The sequence below is a fragment of the Ictidomys tridecemlineatus genome, chromosome X (genome assembly GCF_052094955.1).
Source record: "Ictidomys tridecemlineatus isolate mIctTri1 chromosome X, mIctTri1.hap1, whole genome shotgun sequence".
Taxonomy (NCBI): Eukaryota; Metazoa; Chordata; class Mammalia; order Rodentia; family Sciuridae; genus Ictidomys; species Ictidomys tridecemlineatus.
In genome coordinates this window covers 26,528,529-26,547,092 of record NC_135493.1, presented here as the reverse complement: position 1 = coordinate 26,547,092, position 18,564 = coordinate 26,528,529, and the positions used below count along the sequence as shown (strand labels likewise).

The 18,564-nt window shown below is 32.9% G+C and overlaps 1 protein-coding gene across 1 annotated transcript in view; it reads left to right on the top strand.

Annotated features, from left to right (window-relative positions):
• Window positions 1-18,564, top strand: part of Stag2 (STAG2 cohesin complex component) — a 126,561-nt gene that overhangs the window by 59,756 nt on the left and 48,241 nt on the right. The window contains 4 exon segments of the mRNA XM_078034303.1: window positions 2,611-2,775; window positions 10,485-10,581; window positions 14,729-14,805; window positions 16,856-17,060. Coding sequence (XP_077890429.1) covers window positions 2,611-2,775; window positions 10,485-10,581; window positions 14,729-14,805; window positions 16,856-17,060 — 544 coding nt within the window.

Here is an 18,564-nt window from a genome sequence, read left to right as displayed (position 1 = left end):
AAAAAGATCTGTGCCATTAATGACCAGTTTAAAAAAAATCTATAGTGCTTTTGGTAGCATGGTCATTTTGATAATATTAATTCTGCTTATCCAAGAGTAAGGTAGGTCTTTCCATCTTCTAAGGTCTTCTTTGATTTCTTTCTTTAGGGTTCTATAGTTTTCATTGTATAGATCTTTCACATCTTTCGTTGATTCCCAAGTATCTTATTTTTTTGAGGTCAGTTCTGTGTTCTTAACCTATTATACTATACCACTTCCTAAACTTTCTTTTCCTTTAGAGATTTTTGCCTCTACAAGGCTATACTCAAGTTAGCATGTTTACTTCTTATAATTCTCTTATATTATCACTCCTTGCACATTTTCCTGTAGCACAGCATATCCATTGAGCCATTTTAGTTGTGCTAATTAGTTTTTCATACTGATAAGTAATTATTGAGATATATGATAAATTGCAGATATATTGTTCCATATTAATTAACATTTTATAATCTTTTTCAGTGTATTCTTTGTAGTTGATCTTTGAACCTTGTTGCTAAAATTCCTTTACTGGGTATTAAAGCATTTCATTTTACAATTATGAATTAATGGCTAAAGTTCACAAAGACTGAATCTTATTAACAAAATAAAGTAATAGGCAGTATATTTCAGGTGTTGAGAGAGAATTTGAAGTAATTATTAAGAGTAGGGTAGTTTGGGACTCTTGAAGGAGGAGGAAGGACCCCTCTGGAGTGATATACAGATACACACACCATTAGTGGGAGGAAATTTTTAGGGGTTTCTGTAGATCAGGAGTTTCCAAAGTATAGCCTGTTTCTGAACAGTTCATGAGCTGAGAATGTTTTTTACATTTTAAAAGGGTTGTAACAATAGCTGGGCATGGTGATGTACACTTTTATCCCAGCAACCCATGAGGCTAAGGGAGGAGGAGTAAAAGTTGGAGGCTAGCCTCAGCAACTTGGCAAAACCCTGTCTCAAAACATAAAGGACTAGTGGTGTAAGTCAGTGGTAAAGTGTTCTGGTTCCATCCCCAGCACTCCCCACTCTATCAAAAAAAAAATAAATAAATAAAGAATATGGAACAGAGATGGTATGTGGCCCACAAAGCCTACAATGATATCTGGTACTTTACAAAAACTCTGCTGACCTTTGCTCTCTAGATCATAGAAATGTATAGGTCTGAAAGAGATTTGAATTCATCAGATGAATGAGTCAGGAAACTTGGTGTAAAGATGTTAATCCAACTCTGGCATTTTACAGATGAGTTAGTGAATGGCTTGTTTTTCTTTAACAAGGTATGAATGAAAACCATGGGAGTATTTATAACAGGGTTGTGTGGTTAACCGGTTCACTGATTTATGAAGCCCCATGTCTTTCTGTCTCTCTCCCCTCCCCCTCCCCTTATTCTCTGGTACCAGGGATTGAACCCAGGGGCACTTAACTACTGAGCCACATCACCAGCCTGTTCTCTATTTTTAAAATTTTTTTTTATTTTGAGACAGGTTCTCACTAATTTGCTGAGGCTGACTTTGAACTCTTGAGTCTTCTTGCCTCAACCTTCTGAGCTGATAGGATTACAGGTGTGTGCCACCACAACCTGCTGAAGCCCCTACTCTCAATACTGACAATTTATATTGGGGCTTTGTTTCTTTAGTGCTTATTAATTATTTATTTTGATGATATCTGTTGAAGAGAGGGTCCAGGACTAGAATGAGACTGATAGACCTATTTATATACTGTTCAGGATTTCTTTATTTGGAGCAATGCAGCAGTTTATAAGGCTAAAAATATAAATCAAGTTAAACATTAAACTAAATATGAGTTACTGATTTTTAATAAAGAGTTTTGTTTTTCTTGCTGCCCATTTTACTCTGTACACACAGATAAGGGTCTATTATAAAGCTTTGATATAGCCTTTCTGATTTGTGATGCTTTAAGAATTTTCTGACTTTTTTATTTGTGCAATGGTTTTCAAATTTTGTTTACATTTTGGACAGTTTTTATTTACATTAATTTTCAAAATTGGCTCAAATATGGAAATTGGTTCAAATCTAGTTGGTCTGTCCAGCCGATTTAGATTCAAGTGACATTCATTGAGTTCCCTTTTAATGTACATTTCATTTTAAAATGATAGCAGATATTTCTATAGCATTATTATTAGCTGTGTATGTTGCTAATAATTACTTTCTGTTTTCATTATCACAGCAGCCCTGTGAGGCAGGCATGGTTTTATCCTCCATTGTGCAAATTAGACAAAAAAAAATCTCTGAAGCAGTGTGGTTTATTAACTTGACCAAGATCACTCAGTTAACAGAGATAGAAATTTGGATCTTCATAGTCTGTCTGCTGATGCTGTGCTATTAAATACTACAGTGTTATGTTAGGCTTATGGTAGTATAAATAAAAAGAACTAAACCACAAAGAAGCTGTTGAAATCATAGTTTTCTTATGTTTGGATGGTATTCTCTCTATATTATGTGTCAAGTTTAATCATGTTATAATTATGTATCATGATTATATCATTGTATCATTGTGTCAGCTGCTTCTGCAGTAACTTTGTTTGGACTTTCAAGGATAGTGATGTAATTTAACCAACTTGTATTTTTTATGCAGACTTGTAAAAAAGGCAAAAAGGGCCCAGGAGAAAAGGGCAAAAGTGGAAATGGAGGAGGAAAACCTCCTTCTGGTCCAAACCGAATGAATGGTCATCACCAACAGAATGGAGTGGAAAACATGATGTTGTTTGAAGTTGTTAAAATGGGCAAGAGTGCTATGCAGGTATATTTACAGAGTTCTTATTAGTTTATTTGTATATTCTAAACTTTAATGACTTATAAATAATAAGTATATTTCTGTGTTTTCTATTTGTGTTTTTAAAAATATACTACTTATTAGAAAAAAAACAGCACTAGTCAAAATTTGATGAATGTCTATATTATATAAGAACTTTAAGTTGTGTTTTGAGTCATTTTCTGCTGCTCTGTTTTAATGGCATAAGGTAAAATATTATTTGGTTGAAAAATATGTTGATGTAAATCCTGGCTATGAGGATTCAATTTACCCTGAATTTATGTAGCTATCATTAAAATATTAAGTCTTCTGTTCAGTAAAATTCTTGGTTGAATGATCTACTATGATCACTGGTCACTTTAGTGAATTGAATTATTTTGGTCACTGTTGTTCATTACAGGTTTTATTACTTTTGCTTATTTCTTAGCTGAAGAGTAGTTGGAAGAATATCTATGGCAAATTATCCTAATTATATTTCTTCTGCATAATTTTAGACAGTGAAAGCATTTAGGCTTTATAATGTTGGTCAAACCTATAAAGTTTTTAAAAAAAAATATTAAATACTAAAGGAATATATGTGATTTTTAAAATCTCTTTTGAGATGGAGTCTGTGTTGCCCAAGCTAGTGTTAAACTTGTGGGTGCAAGTTATCCTCCCATATTAGCCTCTTGTGTAGCTGACTCTGTAGGCATGTGCCACTGTGCCCGACCTTTAATATACATATTTAATAAAGTTTCATTTAATTTATAGAAGCTATAGGGAATAGTTTTTCTTCTTAAAAGTAACAATAATAGGTATACAAGAATGATTTTCTGAGAACTAAGTCATTTAGACTTTTTGTTATTGATAACTGAAATGCAAAACTTATTAATAAATATGTAATTATGTAGATATATGGTTTATTTAAATAAAATTTAGGGGCTGGGGATGTGGCTCAAGCAGTAGTGCGCTCGCCTAGCGTGCGTGCGGCCCGGGTTCGATCCTCAGCACCACATACAAACAAAAATGTTGTGTCCACCGAGAACTAAGAAAAAATAAATAAATGTTAAAATTCTCTCTCTCTCTGTCCACCCTCTCTCTCACACTCTCTCTTTAAAAAAAAATTTAAATCAATTGGGACTAATAAAAGCAATTTTACATGTAAAATATAAAAATACTCAGTTATTAGCTTTTTGAGCTTTCACCAGTTTTATAGAGGCAGGAACTTAATAGGTATCAAATTCATTTACATCATTCTAATTGATCTTCATTTATCTATCTGCTAAAATTTTCTTTTCTATAGTTGGGATTAGGGTGTGGATTTTCCCTTATTTTTTTAAATGATTGTTTTGAATACATGTTTGGCTTTTTCTGTATGTGTGTTGGGGATGGAACAAGGGACACATGCACATTTACCTTTTATTTATTTTTAAATAATATTTTTAGTTATAGATGGTTACAATACCTTTATTTTATTTATGTATTTGTATGTGGTGCTGAGGATTGAACCCAGTGCCTCACACATGCTAGGCAAGCGCTCCACCACTGAGCTACAGCCTCAGCCCTTCCTTTTATTTTTGTTATGCCTTTTCTCTGTAGTTTTTTATTCTAAATATTTTAAGCGTATTAATCTTTTTTCTGGTACCTTTTGTTTTTGTTAACATCAGTGATTTTAGTTCGTTTATGCTGGTGTAAAAAAGTAACATAAACTGGATGACATTTAAAAACCAGAAATGGATTTCTCACAGTTGTGTAAGCTGGGAAGTACAGAATCAAGTTGCTAATGTATTTCATTATCTGGTGAAGGCTCACTCTCTGGTTCATAAACTCCTCTCATTGGAATCCTGACATGGTAGAAGTGGGCAAGAAAGTTCTCTCGGGCTGCATTTTGTAATGACATTAATTTCATTCAGAACCCTTGTGACACAATCAACTTCCAAAAGCCCCACTTTGTAGTATTATTACATTAATGATTAGGGTTCAACACATGAAGTTTGGGGTGGGGGGTACATATCACTAGAAATTTTAACTTATAGCCACAGCTAATTAAGTTTTCTCATTTTGTCTAAACTATAGGGTTTTTGTTGAACTTTTTGATCCATTAAAATTTTTAATTTTTTAGAGAAGGTTTATCCTCATTATTTAATTCTTTTTGTTAATGGTATCTTAGTATTTAAAGAATGAACATTTTGGGGCTGGGGTGATGGCTCAGTGGTAGAACACTTGTCTCGTATGCATGAGGCACTGCATTAGATCCTCAATACCACATACATAAAATAAAGGTATTGTGCCCATCTACAACTTAAAAAAAATGAACATTTTCCATAGTTCTGTATTGCTTATAGTTTGTTCTTTATTTAGATTGAACCTTTATATAATCCATTGTTCTGTTTCTGTCTTACAAAGGAATGCCCATGTTACCAAGTTTTGACCCAAAACTGGATCCTTTTTTCCCTTCTCAGAATTGTGGAACCAGTAATAAGACCAAGCACTGTTTAAGCAGTGAAGAAAGGTTTATTCTTGGCCAAGAGTATGAGAAGCAGGGACAAAGGCTCACAGATCAGACTCTCAACCTCATGCTGGTGGGGAGGTTATAGATAGATATAGGGTAAATGAAATTGGGGGAGGGGATAAGCTGATAGAGGGTAAAAGTAATTGGGGGAGGGGATAGGCTAATAAAGAGTATGAATATTCATGTATTTCTGGGAATGGGAGATGTTCCAGGAATATGGGCACAAACTCCTTTCATTCCTTTTATAGTTCTTTCCTTTTTTTTTTCCTGTTTTTTCTTTCTACCAGGGATTAAACCCAGAGGTACTTAACCACTGGATCACATCTCCAGCCCTTTTTGTTTTATAAGATAATTTTGAGACAGGTTCTCGCTAAGTTGCTGAGGCTCACTTTGAACTCTCAAGATCCTCCTGTCTCAGCTTTCCCAGCTATAAGGATTATAGGTGTGTGCAACTGCACCTGACTTTACCTTACATTTCTAAGACCAAATTTGATTGAGGAAGTCTCCTTAGAAACAGGGTTCATCTTTATGCAAAAAATCCAGCCCAGATTTCCTTATGACATAATTTCAATTCTGCAGCCATATTGTGCTCTGCCCCTAGATGTTTTTGTTGTTGTTTTTTTCCAGATACATTGAATAGTTTCATTTTCCCCTTCTCATGTCAAATAAGGCTTATTGAATCAAATGTTTCTCTTCTCTTCTAAAAAGTATTCCAAATACTGTTTTTTTTTCCTAAATGTATTGTTTACACTTAGTAGTCCATTATCACACTTAGCCGTTATATTAACTCTTACTGTTCTAACACTAATCTACTTTGTATTATTGTTATGTATAGGTTTTGTTTCTAGGTTTTTAAAAAATATGCATAAGAGTAGAATCCATTTTGACATAATTATACAAGCATGGAATATATATTGTCTAATTCAGAGCCCAGTACCTCTCCTTCCCCTTCCCCTTCCCTTTCCCCACCATTGCTCCCTTCCCTCTATTGATCTTTATGCCTTTCCCCCTTAATTATTATTTTTTAGAGTTAATTTCAAGTGAGTGTGAATAAATACAAGACTGGCTACTGGCTTAAAGATATTTGTTATAAACTTGGTGCAGTGACTTATACCTATAATCCCAGTGACTGCGCTGAGGCAGGAAGATCATAAGTTTGGGCCTTAGAAACTTAGTGAGATCTTGCATATTAAAATGAAAAATACAAAGGGCTGTAGATCTAGCTCAGTGGTAGAGTACTCTAGTGCTGCCACCCAAAAATAGTTCTTATATTTTAAGAAAGAAGACACCATGCATGTTTTTTATTATGCGTTATTATTTTATTAGATAATAGATATTATTTTATTAGATAGTAGATAGTTTATTATTTTATTAGATAATAGATATTCAATTTTATTGAATAAGTTGTTTGCATATTATTTGATGATTAACAATTTTAACCATTTTATAGTTAATAACCTACATTTATTTTTATTATGGTAGATTTTTATTCCTAATTAAATTAATTTGACCTTCATAAAATGTGATGAGGTATACGATTTCATTAAATATTTTTGTAGCATTATTGATTAATATAGCTCTTACTCTTCACTATCTATTGCTATATAACACTACTACAATCTCATTGATGTGCATCAATGACGATTTTATTTGACTTAATGATTCTGTGAGTCTAGAATTCATTCAGAACTGAATAGGAATGACTTGTCTCAGCTCCATGATGGCTGGGCCTTAGTTGGGACACATTAGTTAAATGCATGGTAGTAACATAAGGACTCTAATCATGTATGAGTTTCTTTACTAATTTTTGGTATATAGTATGTTTATAATTCCTCGGCTGGGCTCAGCTGGAACTTTATCTGGGGCACCTACAAATCCCTTTCTCTGTAACTTGGATATTTTATAGAATGGCTTCTGGTTTTTGGAAGAATGTCTTGAGAGGTAGTATCTAGTTCACAAATGTTCCCAGAAACCAATGCAGATGCATGGCCCTTTGTGATTTCAATTAGGACACATTGCCTTACTTTGTTCTAGGGAAGAGGACATAGACTTTACTGTCTTACTGGAGCAATATCAAAGATTTTGGGGCCATAACAGTATATTCTGTTGCTTTTATTGCAGATATCAATAGGAAATTTTTCTTTTGTAACTTGTATTGTTTAGCATATACAAACTGTTATACAGAAAAGGATTCAAATATAAAAATTAATTGTGTTAGCTTTCTGTTATTGCAACAAATACTTGAGGTAATCAGTTTATAAAGAGGAAAGGTGTATTTTGGCTCATTGTTTCAGAGGTTTTAATTCATGGTTATTTGTCCTGTTACCTTTGGACCTATGGCAAGGTAGTACTTTGTGGCAGGGAGTATGTGGTGGAGCAAGCTTGTTCACCTCTTGGTAGCTGAAATGGACCCATGTGCCACAATCCTCTTAGGAGGAATGTCTCCAATAACCTAAAAACCTCCCACTAGGCCCCACCTTTTAAAAGTTTCTATGATCTTCCAGTAGTGCAGCACTGAGGACTAACTATTTTCCCATGGGTGTTTGTAGGACATTCTAGATTCAAACTATATAGCGTGAATGAAATATATATATTTTTTAGTTTAAAAAATTCTTTTTAGTTGTAGATGGACACAATATCTTTATTTTATTTACTTTTATGTGGTGTGGAGGACTGAACCCAGGGCCTCACACGTGCTAGGCAAATGCTCTACCATTGAGCCATAACTCTAGCCAGCATGAATGAAATGTTTTAAAGTGTAGATTCAGTGGTTTTTAGTACATTCACAGAATTGTGCAGCTACCATCACAATCTAATTTTAGAACATTTTCGCCATCCTAGAAAGGATTCTCATGTCCTTTAGCAGTCATTTCCCCTTTTCTAGGACTAGGCCACTGTTAATTATTTTTGTCTATTCTGGACATTTCATATAAATGGGTTCATACAATTTGTGGTTCCTTATGAGTTATTTCTTTGATCTAGCATAATACTAACCAGGTTTGTTCATGTGGTGTCTATTATTACTTAATTCCTTTTGGTCAAACTATTATATTTTATAGATATACCACGTTTTATTCATCCCTGGAAACACATTTGGGCTGTTTCCACTTTTTTGGCTTTTTTGAATAATGCTGCACAAATGTTTGTTTGGACATATGTTTTTATTCCTCATTGGTAATATATACCTGGGAGTCAAATTGCAGTGTCATGTGGTAATACTATATTTAACTTTTTGAGGATCTGCCAATTTTTCCAAAGTGGCTATACCATTTTTCTTCTACCAGCAGTGTTCAAGTGTTCCATTTATTTATATTTTGCTAATATATGGGGTTTTTTTTGGTTTTGGACTGTGTGTGTGTGTGTGTGTGTGTGTGTGTGGTGTGGTGCTGGAGAATACTAGGCCTTGTACACATGTTAGCCAAGCACTTTACCACTGAGTTACATCCCCTGCCCACCAATGCTAGTTAGTTTTTCATTTTTCTTTTATCATTATAACCATTCTAGTGGATCCTACTGGCTGTGAAGTGGTGTCTCATTGTGTGTGGGGGGGTTGTTTTATTTTGTTGTTTTCTGTGAACCCAGGACTTCAATGCATGTTGGGTAAGATCCCTACCACTGAGTCACATACCCAGTCCCTCACTGTGATTTTTATTTGCATTTCCTTGGTGGCTAATGATGTTGAGTATCTTTTGATATGTTTTATTGGCTATTCCTCTATTTTTATAGAACTAGCGATTTAGATCCTTTGGTTATGTGTGTGTGTCAATAAATTTTTTTGTGTTACAGGGAATTAAACCCAGGAGCAGTTAACTGTTACACCCCCTAGCCCTTTTTATTTTTTTAATTTGAGAAAGGGTCTCATTAAATTGTTGAGACTGGCCTTGAACTTGGATCTCCCTGCCTTAGCCTCCCAGTAGCTTAAATGATAGGTGTGTGCCACCATACCTGGCTCTTTGCTTATATTTTAAGTTTTCAATTGGGTTGTTGGGCTTTTTAAACTTTTTTATTTTTTTTGTGCTATGGATTAAACCCAGGTCTCATTGTATGCTGGGCATTTTGCTCTACCACAGAGATATATCCCTAGTGTGACTTTTTAGAACTTATTGAGTTATAAGAGTTCTTTTATATTCTGTATACAGATCCCTTATCAGATATATGACTTACAAATATTTTCTCATGTTCTATAGATTATCTTTTCATTTGCTTCATAGAATGCTTTGAAACACAGAAGGTTTTAATTTTGAATAAGTTGAATTTATTTTTTTCTTTGATTGCTTTGTGCTTTTTTGGTTTAATGCTCGAGAAGGCTTTTCCAAATGTAACATTATGAAAATTTGCTTTTTTTTCTAACAGTTTTAGCTTTTATATTTAGGTTTTTGATCCATATGAATTAAGTTCTGTGTGTATGGTGTGAGGTAGGATCCCATTTCATTCATTCTTTTGCATAATCATATCCAGTCATCTCAGTACCATTTGTTATTAATATTTTCTGTTGAATTGTCTTAGCACCCTTTTTGAAAATCAAATAACCATCATATAAAGATCTGTATCTGGCCAGGTGTGTTGGTGCACGCCTGTAATCCCAGAGGCTCTGGAGACTGAGGCAAGAGGATTCAGAGTTCAAAACCAGCATCAGCAAAAACGAGATGCTAAGCAACTCAGTGAGACTCTGTCTCTAAATAAAATATAAAATAGGGCTAGGGATGTGACTCACTGGTGGAGTGCCCCTGAGTTCTATCCCTGGTACCCCCGCCCCCCAAAATGCTGGACTCTAGATTTTATTATGTTAAACTAAATTTCTATACTACTAAATTTTTATACTACTACTTCTATACTACTAAATTTCAGTACTACTACATTCATTGTCTTACTGTAGCTTTGTAAATAAGTTTTAAAATTATGAAATGTAAGTCTTTTGGATTTCTCCTTTTTAAAGATTGATTTGGCTATTCAAGTTCCATCTCCTTACCATGATAATTTTAGTATCATCTTTTTAATATTTGCAAATAAGTCAGCTGGGAGAGACACATAATATATACACATATGCACATAGACATTCATGCATTTGTATGTGTGTATATATACTTATTAATTAAAGTTATCTAATACTACAAAAAGCTGAATTTTATTACTTTCATGAGATTTTGTTGATTCTTAAATCATTAGAAAAAGCTAATTTATTTTTATTTTTTCCCTTCTCTTTTAGTCGGTGGTAGATGATTGGATAGAATCATATAAGCACGACCGAGATATAGCACTTCTTGACCTTATCAACTTTTTTATTCAGTGTTCAGGCTGTAAAGGTAAGGAACATTTATTTTGGAAGTAGAATCTCTACTTGTTATGCCTAAAGGGATGTTAGCACTTTATATGGAAATTAATACCAGGATGTATGAGGAAAAAAGAAAATAACAAAGAAAAAGTCTGATAATTATATTCATGTGTGAAATGTATCTAAAAACTTGACAATTTCTAATTGTTGTGGTACTTTTATTAGTTATATTTCCCACTTTCAGCATCTAGTTTTAGGAGCAAAGAAATGGATTAAGAAAGGAGGAGGAAGATGATGAAGATAATACAGGTTCAAATTATAGGGAAATAGGAAAGTATAAGGTATAGGAAATTAAAAAGTGTCATGAGTAACAGTAAGTGGGTAAATAAGTTAAGTAAGGTATTGATGAAATTGCCAGTTCTTCTAAAAGATAGAGAAAATCATAGTGGTTAGGGGTCTACTTTAAAGTATTTTTACTTTATTTAAAAAATTTTGAATTAGAAGTGGGGAAAGTTAAAAATAAAGACAGGAATTTGTAAGGGGACAAAATAAAGGGGACAAAATAACTTAAGTTGGGAGTTTGTACCACATGGATCACTAAATGAGTCAGTCAAGAATCATGGATAAGTTCTGATGTATTTTATGTCTCTCTAGTACTTGGTTCAACCTTAAAATCCCAGAGGATGCTCAGGTGAATGCATTTTATGGAGTTTTCAGGAGTATTTTCACTGAAAATGGCACCAAAAACATGGGTTTTAGTAATGAGGGAAGGCTACTTAGAATATAATTAAAAAGTTAAGATGTTATAACATGACTTATTTAGCAAGTGTAGAAAAATTCTAAGAAGCAATTTATAGTTCAGTATTCATTTAAAAATATTTTAATTGTAATTGAAACATAAGTAGCATTGGCTTTTTATTTGAAATTGATCACATTCCATGTAGTATGCATATTAAATGTTACCTATGTGTGAGGTCTGAGAAATAGACAGTATATTGAATTCTTGAGCCTAAAATTTATCATGGTCAGTGTTGAGAAATTTAAAAACTTTATTTTAAAGACTGTCTTTTGCTGAAGAGTATGGATATAGCTGCCTTGTTTACTTAAAGTTTGCTGCAATTCAGTATTAGATAATATAATAATAATGGATATTGAGTTTAATTCGATTTCTGAATTGTAGTTTTAAAATGAGTCCACAGGCTGAACATTTTCCCTTTATCAGATTCATTCCTTCTCTGGCATCATTGTTTATAAATAAGGAGCTTACTAACTCAGCATTTGAATATAACTTGTCAAAACAGGTTTGTCAGGAATTCTAAAAATTTAAGGTGTTAAAAACCAAGTTTATCAGGTAGATTTGAGCACTGGCAATAATCAACCTCTATGAAGTAGAATTAACCATATATTGAAAGTTAAGGTCATTTTGTCCTTTTACACATAAAATCATTTTGATAGAATTTGTTCATAAATGAGTTAGAAACTTCTTTCAGTGTACTTACTTTTGTTTCTTTTTAAATGTTTTAATTCTTTTTAATTACACATGACAGTAGAATATATTTTATATCAAACATACATGGGGTATTAATTCCCTTTTTGTGGTTGTACATGATATGGAATTACACTAGTCATGTATTCATATATAAACATAGGAAAAATATACTTACTTATTTAACCTTTTATATGGATTCAGGGGGGTTAGGAGCATCAGTTATACTGAATGGCTCCAGTCTGCTCTTTTGTTTATGGTTCTGTGGCTAGTATTGTTTATTTCTTTTTAATTTACCAGTTTTTAGAAGTTTCACACATTTTTAAAAAAATTAATTTTTAAAAAATTTGTAGATGGACACAATGCCATTGTTTTATTTATTTATTTTTTGTAGTGCTGAGGATCAAACCCAATGCTTCACACATGCTAGACAAGTACACTACCACTGAGCTACAACTCCAGCCCAAGTTCCATACTTTTTTAATGGTAGTGGGCTCTGACCTAATTAATATGCTAATGGTGGCTTCATACCTACATCACAATTAAATGCATGGAGCTTGCTTCCAGCTACTTCGTTTTTGCTCTGAGGCTCCTTTCTGCTTATTTTTGGGTTTGTTGCTGTCATATAGTTTGTGAGGAAGGAAAAGGAACTCTAGAATTGAACTTGTAAAAATTTATGTAATATGTTTGATTTGATATATTTATATATAAATGTTTATTTTTCATAGAAATTGTTTCAGGATTGAGTTACTTTGTCCTTCTCTAATATTACCAAGTATCTAACACTTATAAAGTATGGGAAAGTTTTTGAAAGAGACATTCATGATTATAAAACAAAAGCCTTTCAAAAGGTATTGGACTGTATTTATTTTAGGCAGAGAAATGGTACTCTTCTGATTTTGTCTATTTAAAAAAAAAATCATTTGGATCTTTAAGATTGTGGTATGTAAGGGCTATTCCAGGATACCACTAGAAATTCATCTCAACCAGGGGAGGCAGCATGCTGTAGGTGAATAACCTCAAAAAAGTTTTCTTTTTCTGTTAGCTTTAGTGTCCTTATATGAAATAGAGGTCATGTTTTACATCTGTGTATGTATACATATAAAATGCTCATTCAAAATACATGTGTATACACAATATTACTTTTATTGAAAAATCTACATTAATTTATTTCTTATTGTGAATCTCATCTTACGTACTAAGTTATTCTTTGTTACTATATTTATGGCATTAGTTGCTATGAGACAGGTAAGCAAGTAAATGATCCATCAATAAATGTATGGTTTTTAAAAATCCAGTTTTTACATTCTTCCCCTCTTTGTAAATCTCATGATGCCTCATCAGTGGAAATTCATGTGCATCTTCTTGAATTGTCTTCTAACGTAACTCTTCCATAGAAATCCCTTTACTGATATTTGATCTTTGCTATAATATTGACCCTTTCTTCCTCTTCCTTTGATAAGTTGAAAATTCTGAAGGTTTTTGTCAAATTTTTTAATGAAAGAATTTTCATTTTCATTTCTGTTTTAAAAAACAGTTCTTAATTCTCTAACACAGTTTTCCCTTCACTTCTGTCTGAGCATCGTGTTTCTTGACATTACCATTCATTAGAGCATTTATTGTGTACTATTTTGAAATTCATTTTCTTTATCTTTTATTCTTTATTTTTCACATCCAATTAGATTACAAGGTTCCAGATGGGTGTGTCTTAAAATTTAACTATTTACACTTATTTATAACTCATTTCAAGGATATTAGGATGTAATGGCTTTACACATATGACTTAAGTGAACTCTACCTGTTACCTTTTCCCCTATCATCTTCAGTTTCATCCTCTAGGGTTTTCTCCTAGTGCTGGGAATGGAATCTAGGGAATCCTGTATGCTAGGTGAGCCCTCTTAACACTGAGCTGCATCCCATGTTCTTGTCCTCGAGGTTTTAAATGTTACCCTTGATTCTTCCTCACCTTTGATTACATATGATTTGTGTTAATAGGGGCAAAGCTAGTACAGGAAGCCTTCTGTATCCATAGGTTTTGTATCTGTAAATAATTTTTTTTAAATATATGAAAAATATTGTACTGCACATGTACAGTTATTCCCTAAACAATATAGTATAATGTTATATTATACTATAAGTAATAAGTACATGTGTAGTGCAACGTATAAAAATATTGAATTGCACATGTACTTATTCCCTAAACAATATAGTATTATAATGATTTGCATAGCATTTACATTGCATTAGATATTATAAGTCATCTAGAGATGATTGAAAATACATAGGAAGATATGCCTAGATTATATGCAAACACTATGCCATTTTGTGTAAGGAACTTGAGCAGCTGAGGATTTGGTATACTGGGAGAGTGGTCTTGACAACTACTCCTCATGGATACAGAGGGGCAACTGTATAAATATTATAGTATGAGTAAAGTAAGACAGGTAGAAATAGCTAGACTGATTGTACTAGTAAGAAAGGTACTTGTCAGAAGTGTGGGGCTGTTTTCTTATATATGTTAATAGTATTTATTGGTGCTTTATTCATAGGTTTCAGTATCATACTAAAGTTGGAATGAAAAAGTATGCTTTTATTGTGTGACCATATACTTCTTAGTGTTAGAGACTGATTTAGAAGTATTCTTTATTTTTCATTATACCATGTATTAATTTCTGACACTTGCAAATTCCAGGAGTTGTTACAGCAGAAATGTTTAGACATATGCAGAACTCTGAGATAATTCGAAAAATGACTGAAGAATTTGATGAGGTAACATCTTACTTTAAATGTTTTGATAATTTTATACATGTTGATCTTGACTTATTTTCTATATTAATGTTGTTGATATGAGCATTGGCATTAAGCAAGTGATGGCTATGTGACTTTCAACAAGTTACCTTAGCAGTTTCATCATCTGTAAAATGGGGCTGATGGTTTTCTTAAGGCTGTTAAAGAATGGAATTGAGTAATGTTTGAAAATTGCATAGCATTTTATAATTCTTGCCACATAGCAAGAATTTATTAAATAGTAGTTATTATTCTTGTAAGAAAATGAAGAATTTAGGGGACGAGCATAATGTTTTTTGTATTGGAGATTGAGTCCAGGAATACTTTAACACAGAGCTACATTCCCAGCCTTTTTTTTTTTTTGAAACAAGTTATCACTAAATTGCTTAGGTTCTTGCTAAGTTACTGATACCATCCTCTGACTTGTAATCCTCCTGCCTCAGACTCCCAAGCTGCTGGGATTAAAGGCATGTGCCACCATGCCCTGTAAGAAAAACATAATCTTGAACATAACATATTCTTGGAATATTGTAAAGGGAAGATTTGGTCAATATTGGATAAACCAGGTAGCTTAGAAAAAGAACAATACAGATTATTTTATTCTTTAAAAACTCCTTTATGTTTAAACTATGTATAATAAGAACAATAAAAAATAATTTAGACTTGTTCATTATCACAGTGATCTCTTTAAATATTGTTATACCAATAAATGCATTTGTAGATTTGCTAGAATTTAAGTTGCTTTAGGGCAGGGATTTTTGTTTTCTTCACAGATTAGTTCCAGTACCTGTAGTATTTATGATTTGAAAACGTTTTCACTAGCAATTTTCCCATTAAAAAATCGTGTTTTATTTAGTCAGCTTCTTTCTTGCTCTCCATAAAGAAGGAGCTTTTTAAAACTATCATTCTAAAAGATAAGACAATTTGTAAAATGACTTTGATGAACACTAAGTGCTATTATTAGTTTCCAGTAGTTAAGAAGAAATTATGAATAACTTTTTTTTTTTTTCGCTGTACTGGTGATTTAACTTGTTATCCTCCTGCTTCAGCCTACCAAGTTGCTGGGAATAGGAGTGCACCACCATGCCCATCAAACGTCAGTGTACTTTAGAGATACATGCATACATCTGTTTAGTGCTACACAGTTGACAGTAGCCAAGTTATTGAATCAGTGTAGGTATCCATCAACAGATGAATGGATAAAGAAAATGTTGAAGTGTGTTTGTGTGTCTCTGTGTGTGTGTACACACAAAGTTGTTTTGTTCGACCATAAATAAGAATGAAATTAGCTGGGTGCAGTGGCTCAGGAGGCTGAGGCAAGAGGGTCCTAATTCAAAACCAGCCTCAGCAAAAGCAAGGTGCTAAGCAACTCAATGAGACCCTGTCTCTAAATAAGTACGAAAGAGGGCTGTGGGATGTGATTCAGTGGTTGAGTGCATCTAAGTTTAATCCTCAGTACCAAAGAAAAAAAAAAGAAGAAAAATGAAATTGTGTCATTTATCAGAAAGTGTATTGAACTGGGGACCACAATATCAAGTGAAATAAGTCAGACTTAGAAAAGTATTGTATATTTTCTTTGCTGTGAGGTAGCTAGAAGGGAAAAAAACAGGATAAACGGGGATGCCATGAAAGAAGGAGGGTGACCATTAGTGTATAGGGAAGCTATCAGGAAGTGAGATTGACACTTGAATGCATTTAAAAATATAATTTTGTTTTTGCTTCAACAAAATTTAATAAATATCTGTGCCTATGAGAGGAATGTTTGCTGTGATAAAGGAGGATATTTTTAACCTCAGTAATTGGTAATGTAATTTCATTGGTGGAAGTGAATTCAGAATACCGGTTTTGTTCTCAAAGGCAGAAGTGTTCAAAAGTACTTGTACCTTTGCATATTATTCTCTTGCTTGCTTTGAGGACTTAGTGGAGAAGTTTAGATAAATGAGTCTTCATGTTTTTGCCCAGTATATTTCAAAAAAAGTGAAATCTTTTCATACATTTTAAATGAAATTGCTGTTTAAACTCTTTGTTTTAGGATAGTGGAGATTATCCACTTACCATGGCTGGTCCTCAGTGGAAGAAGTTCAAATCCAGTTTTTGTGAATTCATCGGTGTACTAGTAAGGCAATGTCAATATAGTATCATATATGATGAGTACATGATGGATACAGTCATTTCACTTCTTACAGGATTGTCTGACTCACAAGTCAGAGCATTTCGACATACAAGCACCCTGGCAGGTCAGTATTTTGAAGTATTTTCTGTGTATTGCCTTAGTTTAGAGATGAAAAAGATTAATAATCTTATTAAAGGGAAAGGAAATGATAGTGACATGAATTAATTTTATTTATTAAGTGATCAATAAGAGAATAGTCTCTCCAAATTGCCCCCTATGAATTACTCTGAATAGATTAGTACTTTCAGTTTTGATCTTTAAAGGTATTTTATAGCTAATGTATAGTGATTTCTTGTGGTAAGAAGTAACTTGCCTGGTTACTATGCCACAGCATGGAAAAATTATTAAATGGATATGTGTTGGGCTCTATTGATAGCACATTTGGGGAGAGTGTTATAGTCATTTTGGATACGTAGCCCTGTTGACCTTATCATTTGTCTCTGGTATGTGTAACCCCACCGGGTAGCATAGCACCTCTATTGAACAATGCATATTCTTTGAATCATACTACAAAAACGGATGTTTCCTCGTGTTTCTGGGTAACAATAAGCCAGGTCAAATACTTTGATCTTTAAATTTTTAGTTCAAGGAGTTACATTTTTTACATCTCAAATAGTTAAGTGTAGAATAGTGATATTTGGTTTCATGTGAATAAAATCCTATAGTTCTCCTTTGTACTAAAGGTAAAATTGCTGATATACTGTTATTAAATATATGCTTTTTTATTTGAGTTTGAATAAATCAAATAAGCCTTAGTAATTTTGTTTTATCTTCAAAAACTTTTCTCAGTCTATTTTTTTCTTTAGAATATTTTTCAAAGAATTAAAGCTATTAAGGATGCATTTCTGTATGTCCTGTTATTAAAAATAAAATGTGTATAATTTCCTATAGAGTTTTGTTTTTGTTTTTAGATTTGAGGTCACAAAATATGAATATGGTTATCGTGCTTTAGGGTGTATTCAATGTCAAGAATGTAATGGCTAAAGTAAATTAAAGCAAGTATGATGAATAATTTTAGATCTGAGTGACAATACTGGTTTGCTGAGGTTGTGAAATAGTTTATAGCATAAAATTGGAAACTCCCTTTAGAGAGCCAATAGCCACAAATGAAGATAGTTTTGCTGCTATATCATGCAATTTGTCAAATGTGAGAAATAGTCTAGAGTGAGCTTAAAAAGGCATAAATTCATCAGATCTTTCAGGTTTTAGTAATAAAAGAGTGGAATCTGGAGAAAATTTTATGAGTAAGTCTATATTCAGTGACATTGATAATTTTTGTTATTTTACATAGATCTCTGTATAATTTCATCATTGTCTTTGTGGTGATATGTAATGGAGTAAAAGTAATCAAAACAAATTGATAAAACTCTTGTAACATTTTTGTGCTATGTAATATGTAATAAAGCAATCAGGCTACCTTTGGTTACTGAGATAGCTAAATGACTTCTATAAGAACTAAAATTTATTTAAAACGATCTCTGAAAAAAAGATCATTGTAGGGCATGTAATATAAAATAAGGGACTTAAGCATAGTCTGGAGTCAGATTATATTGCTTTGAATCCTGGAT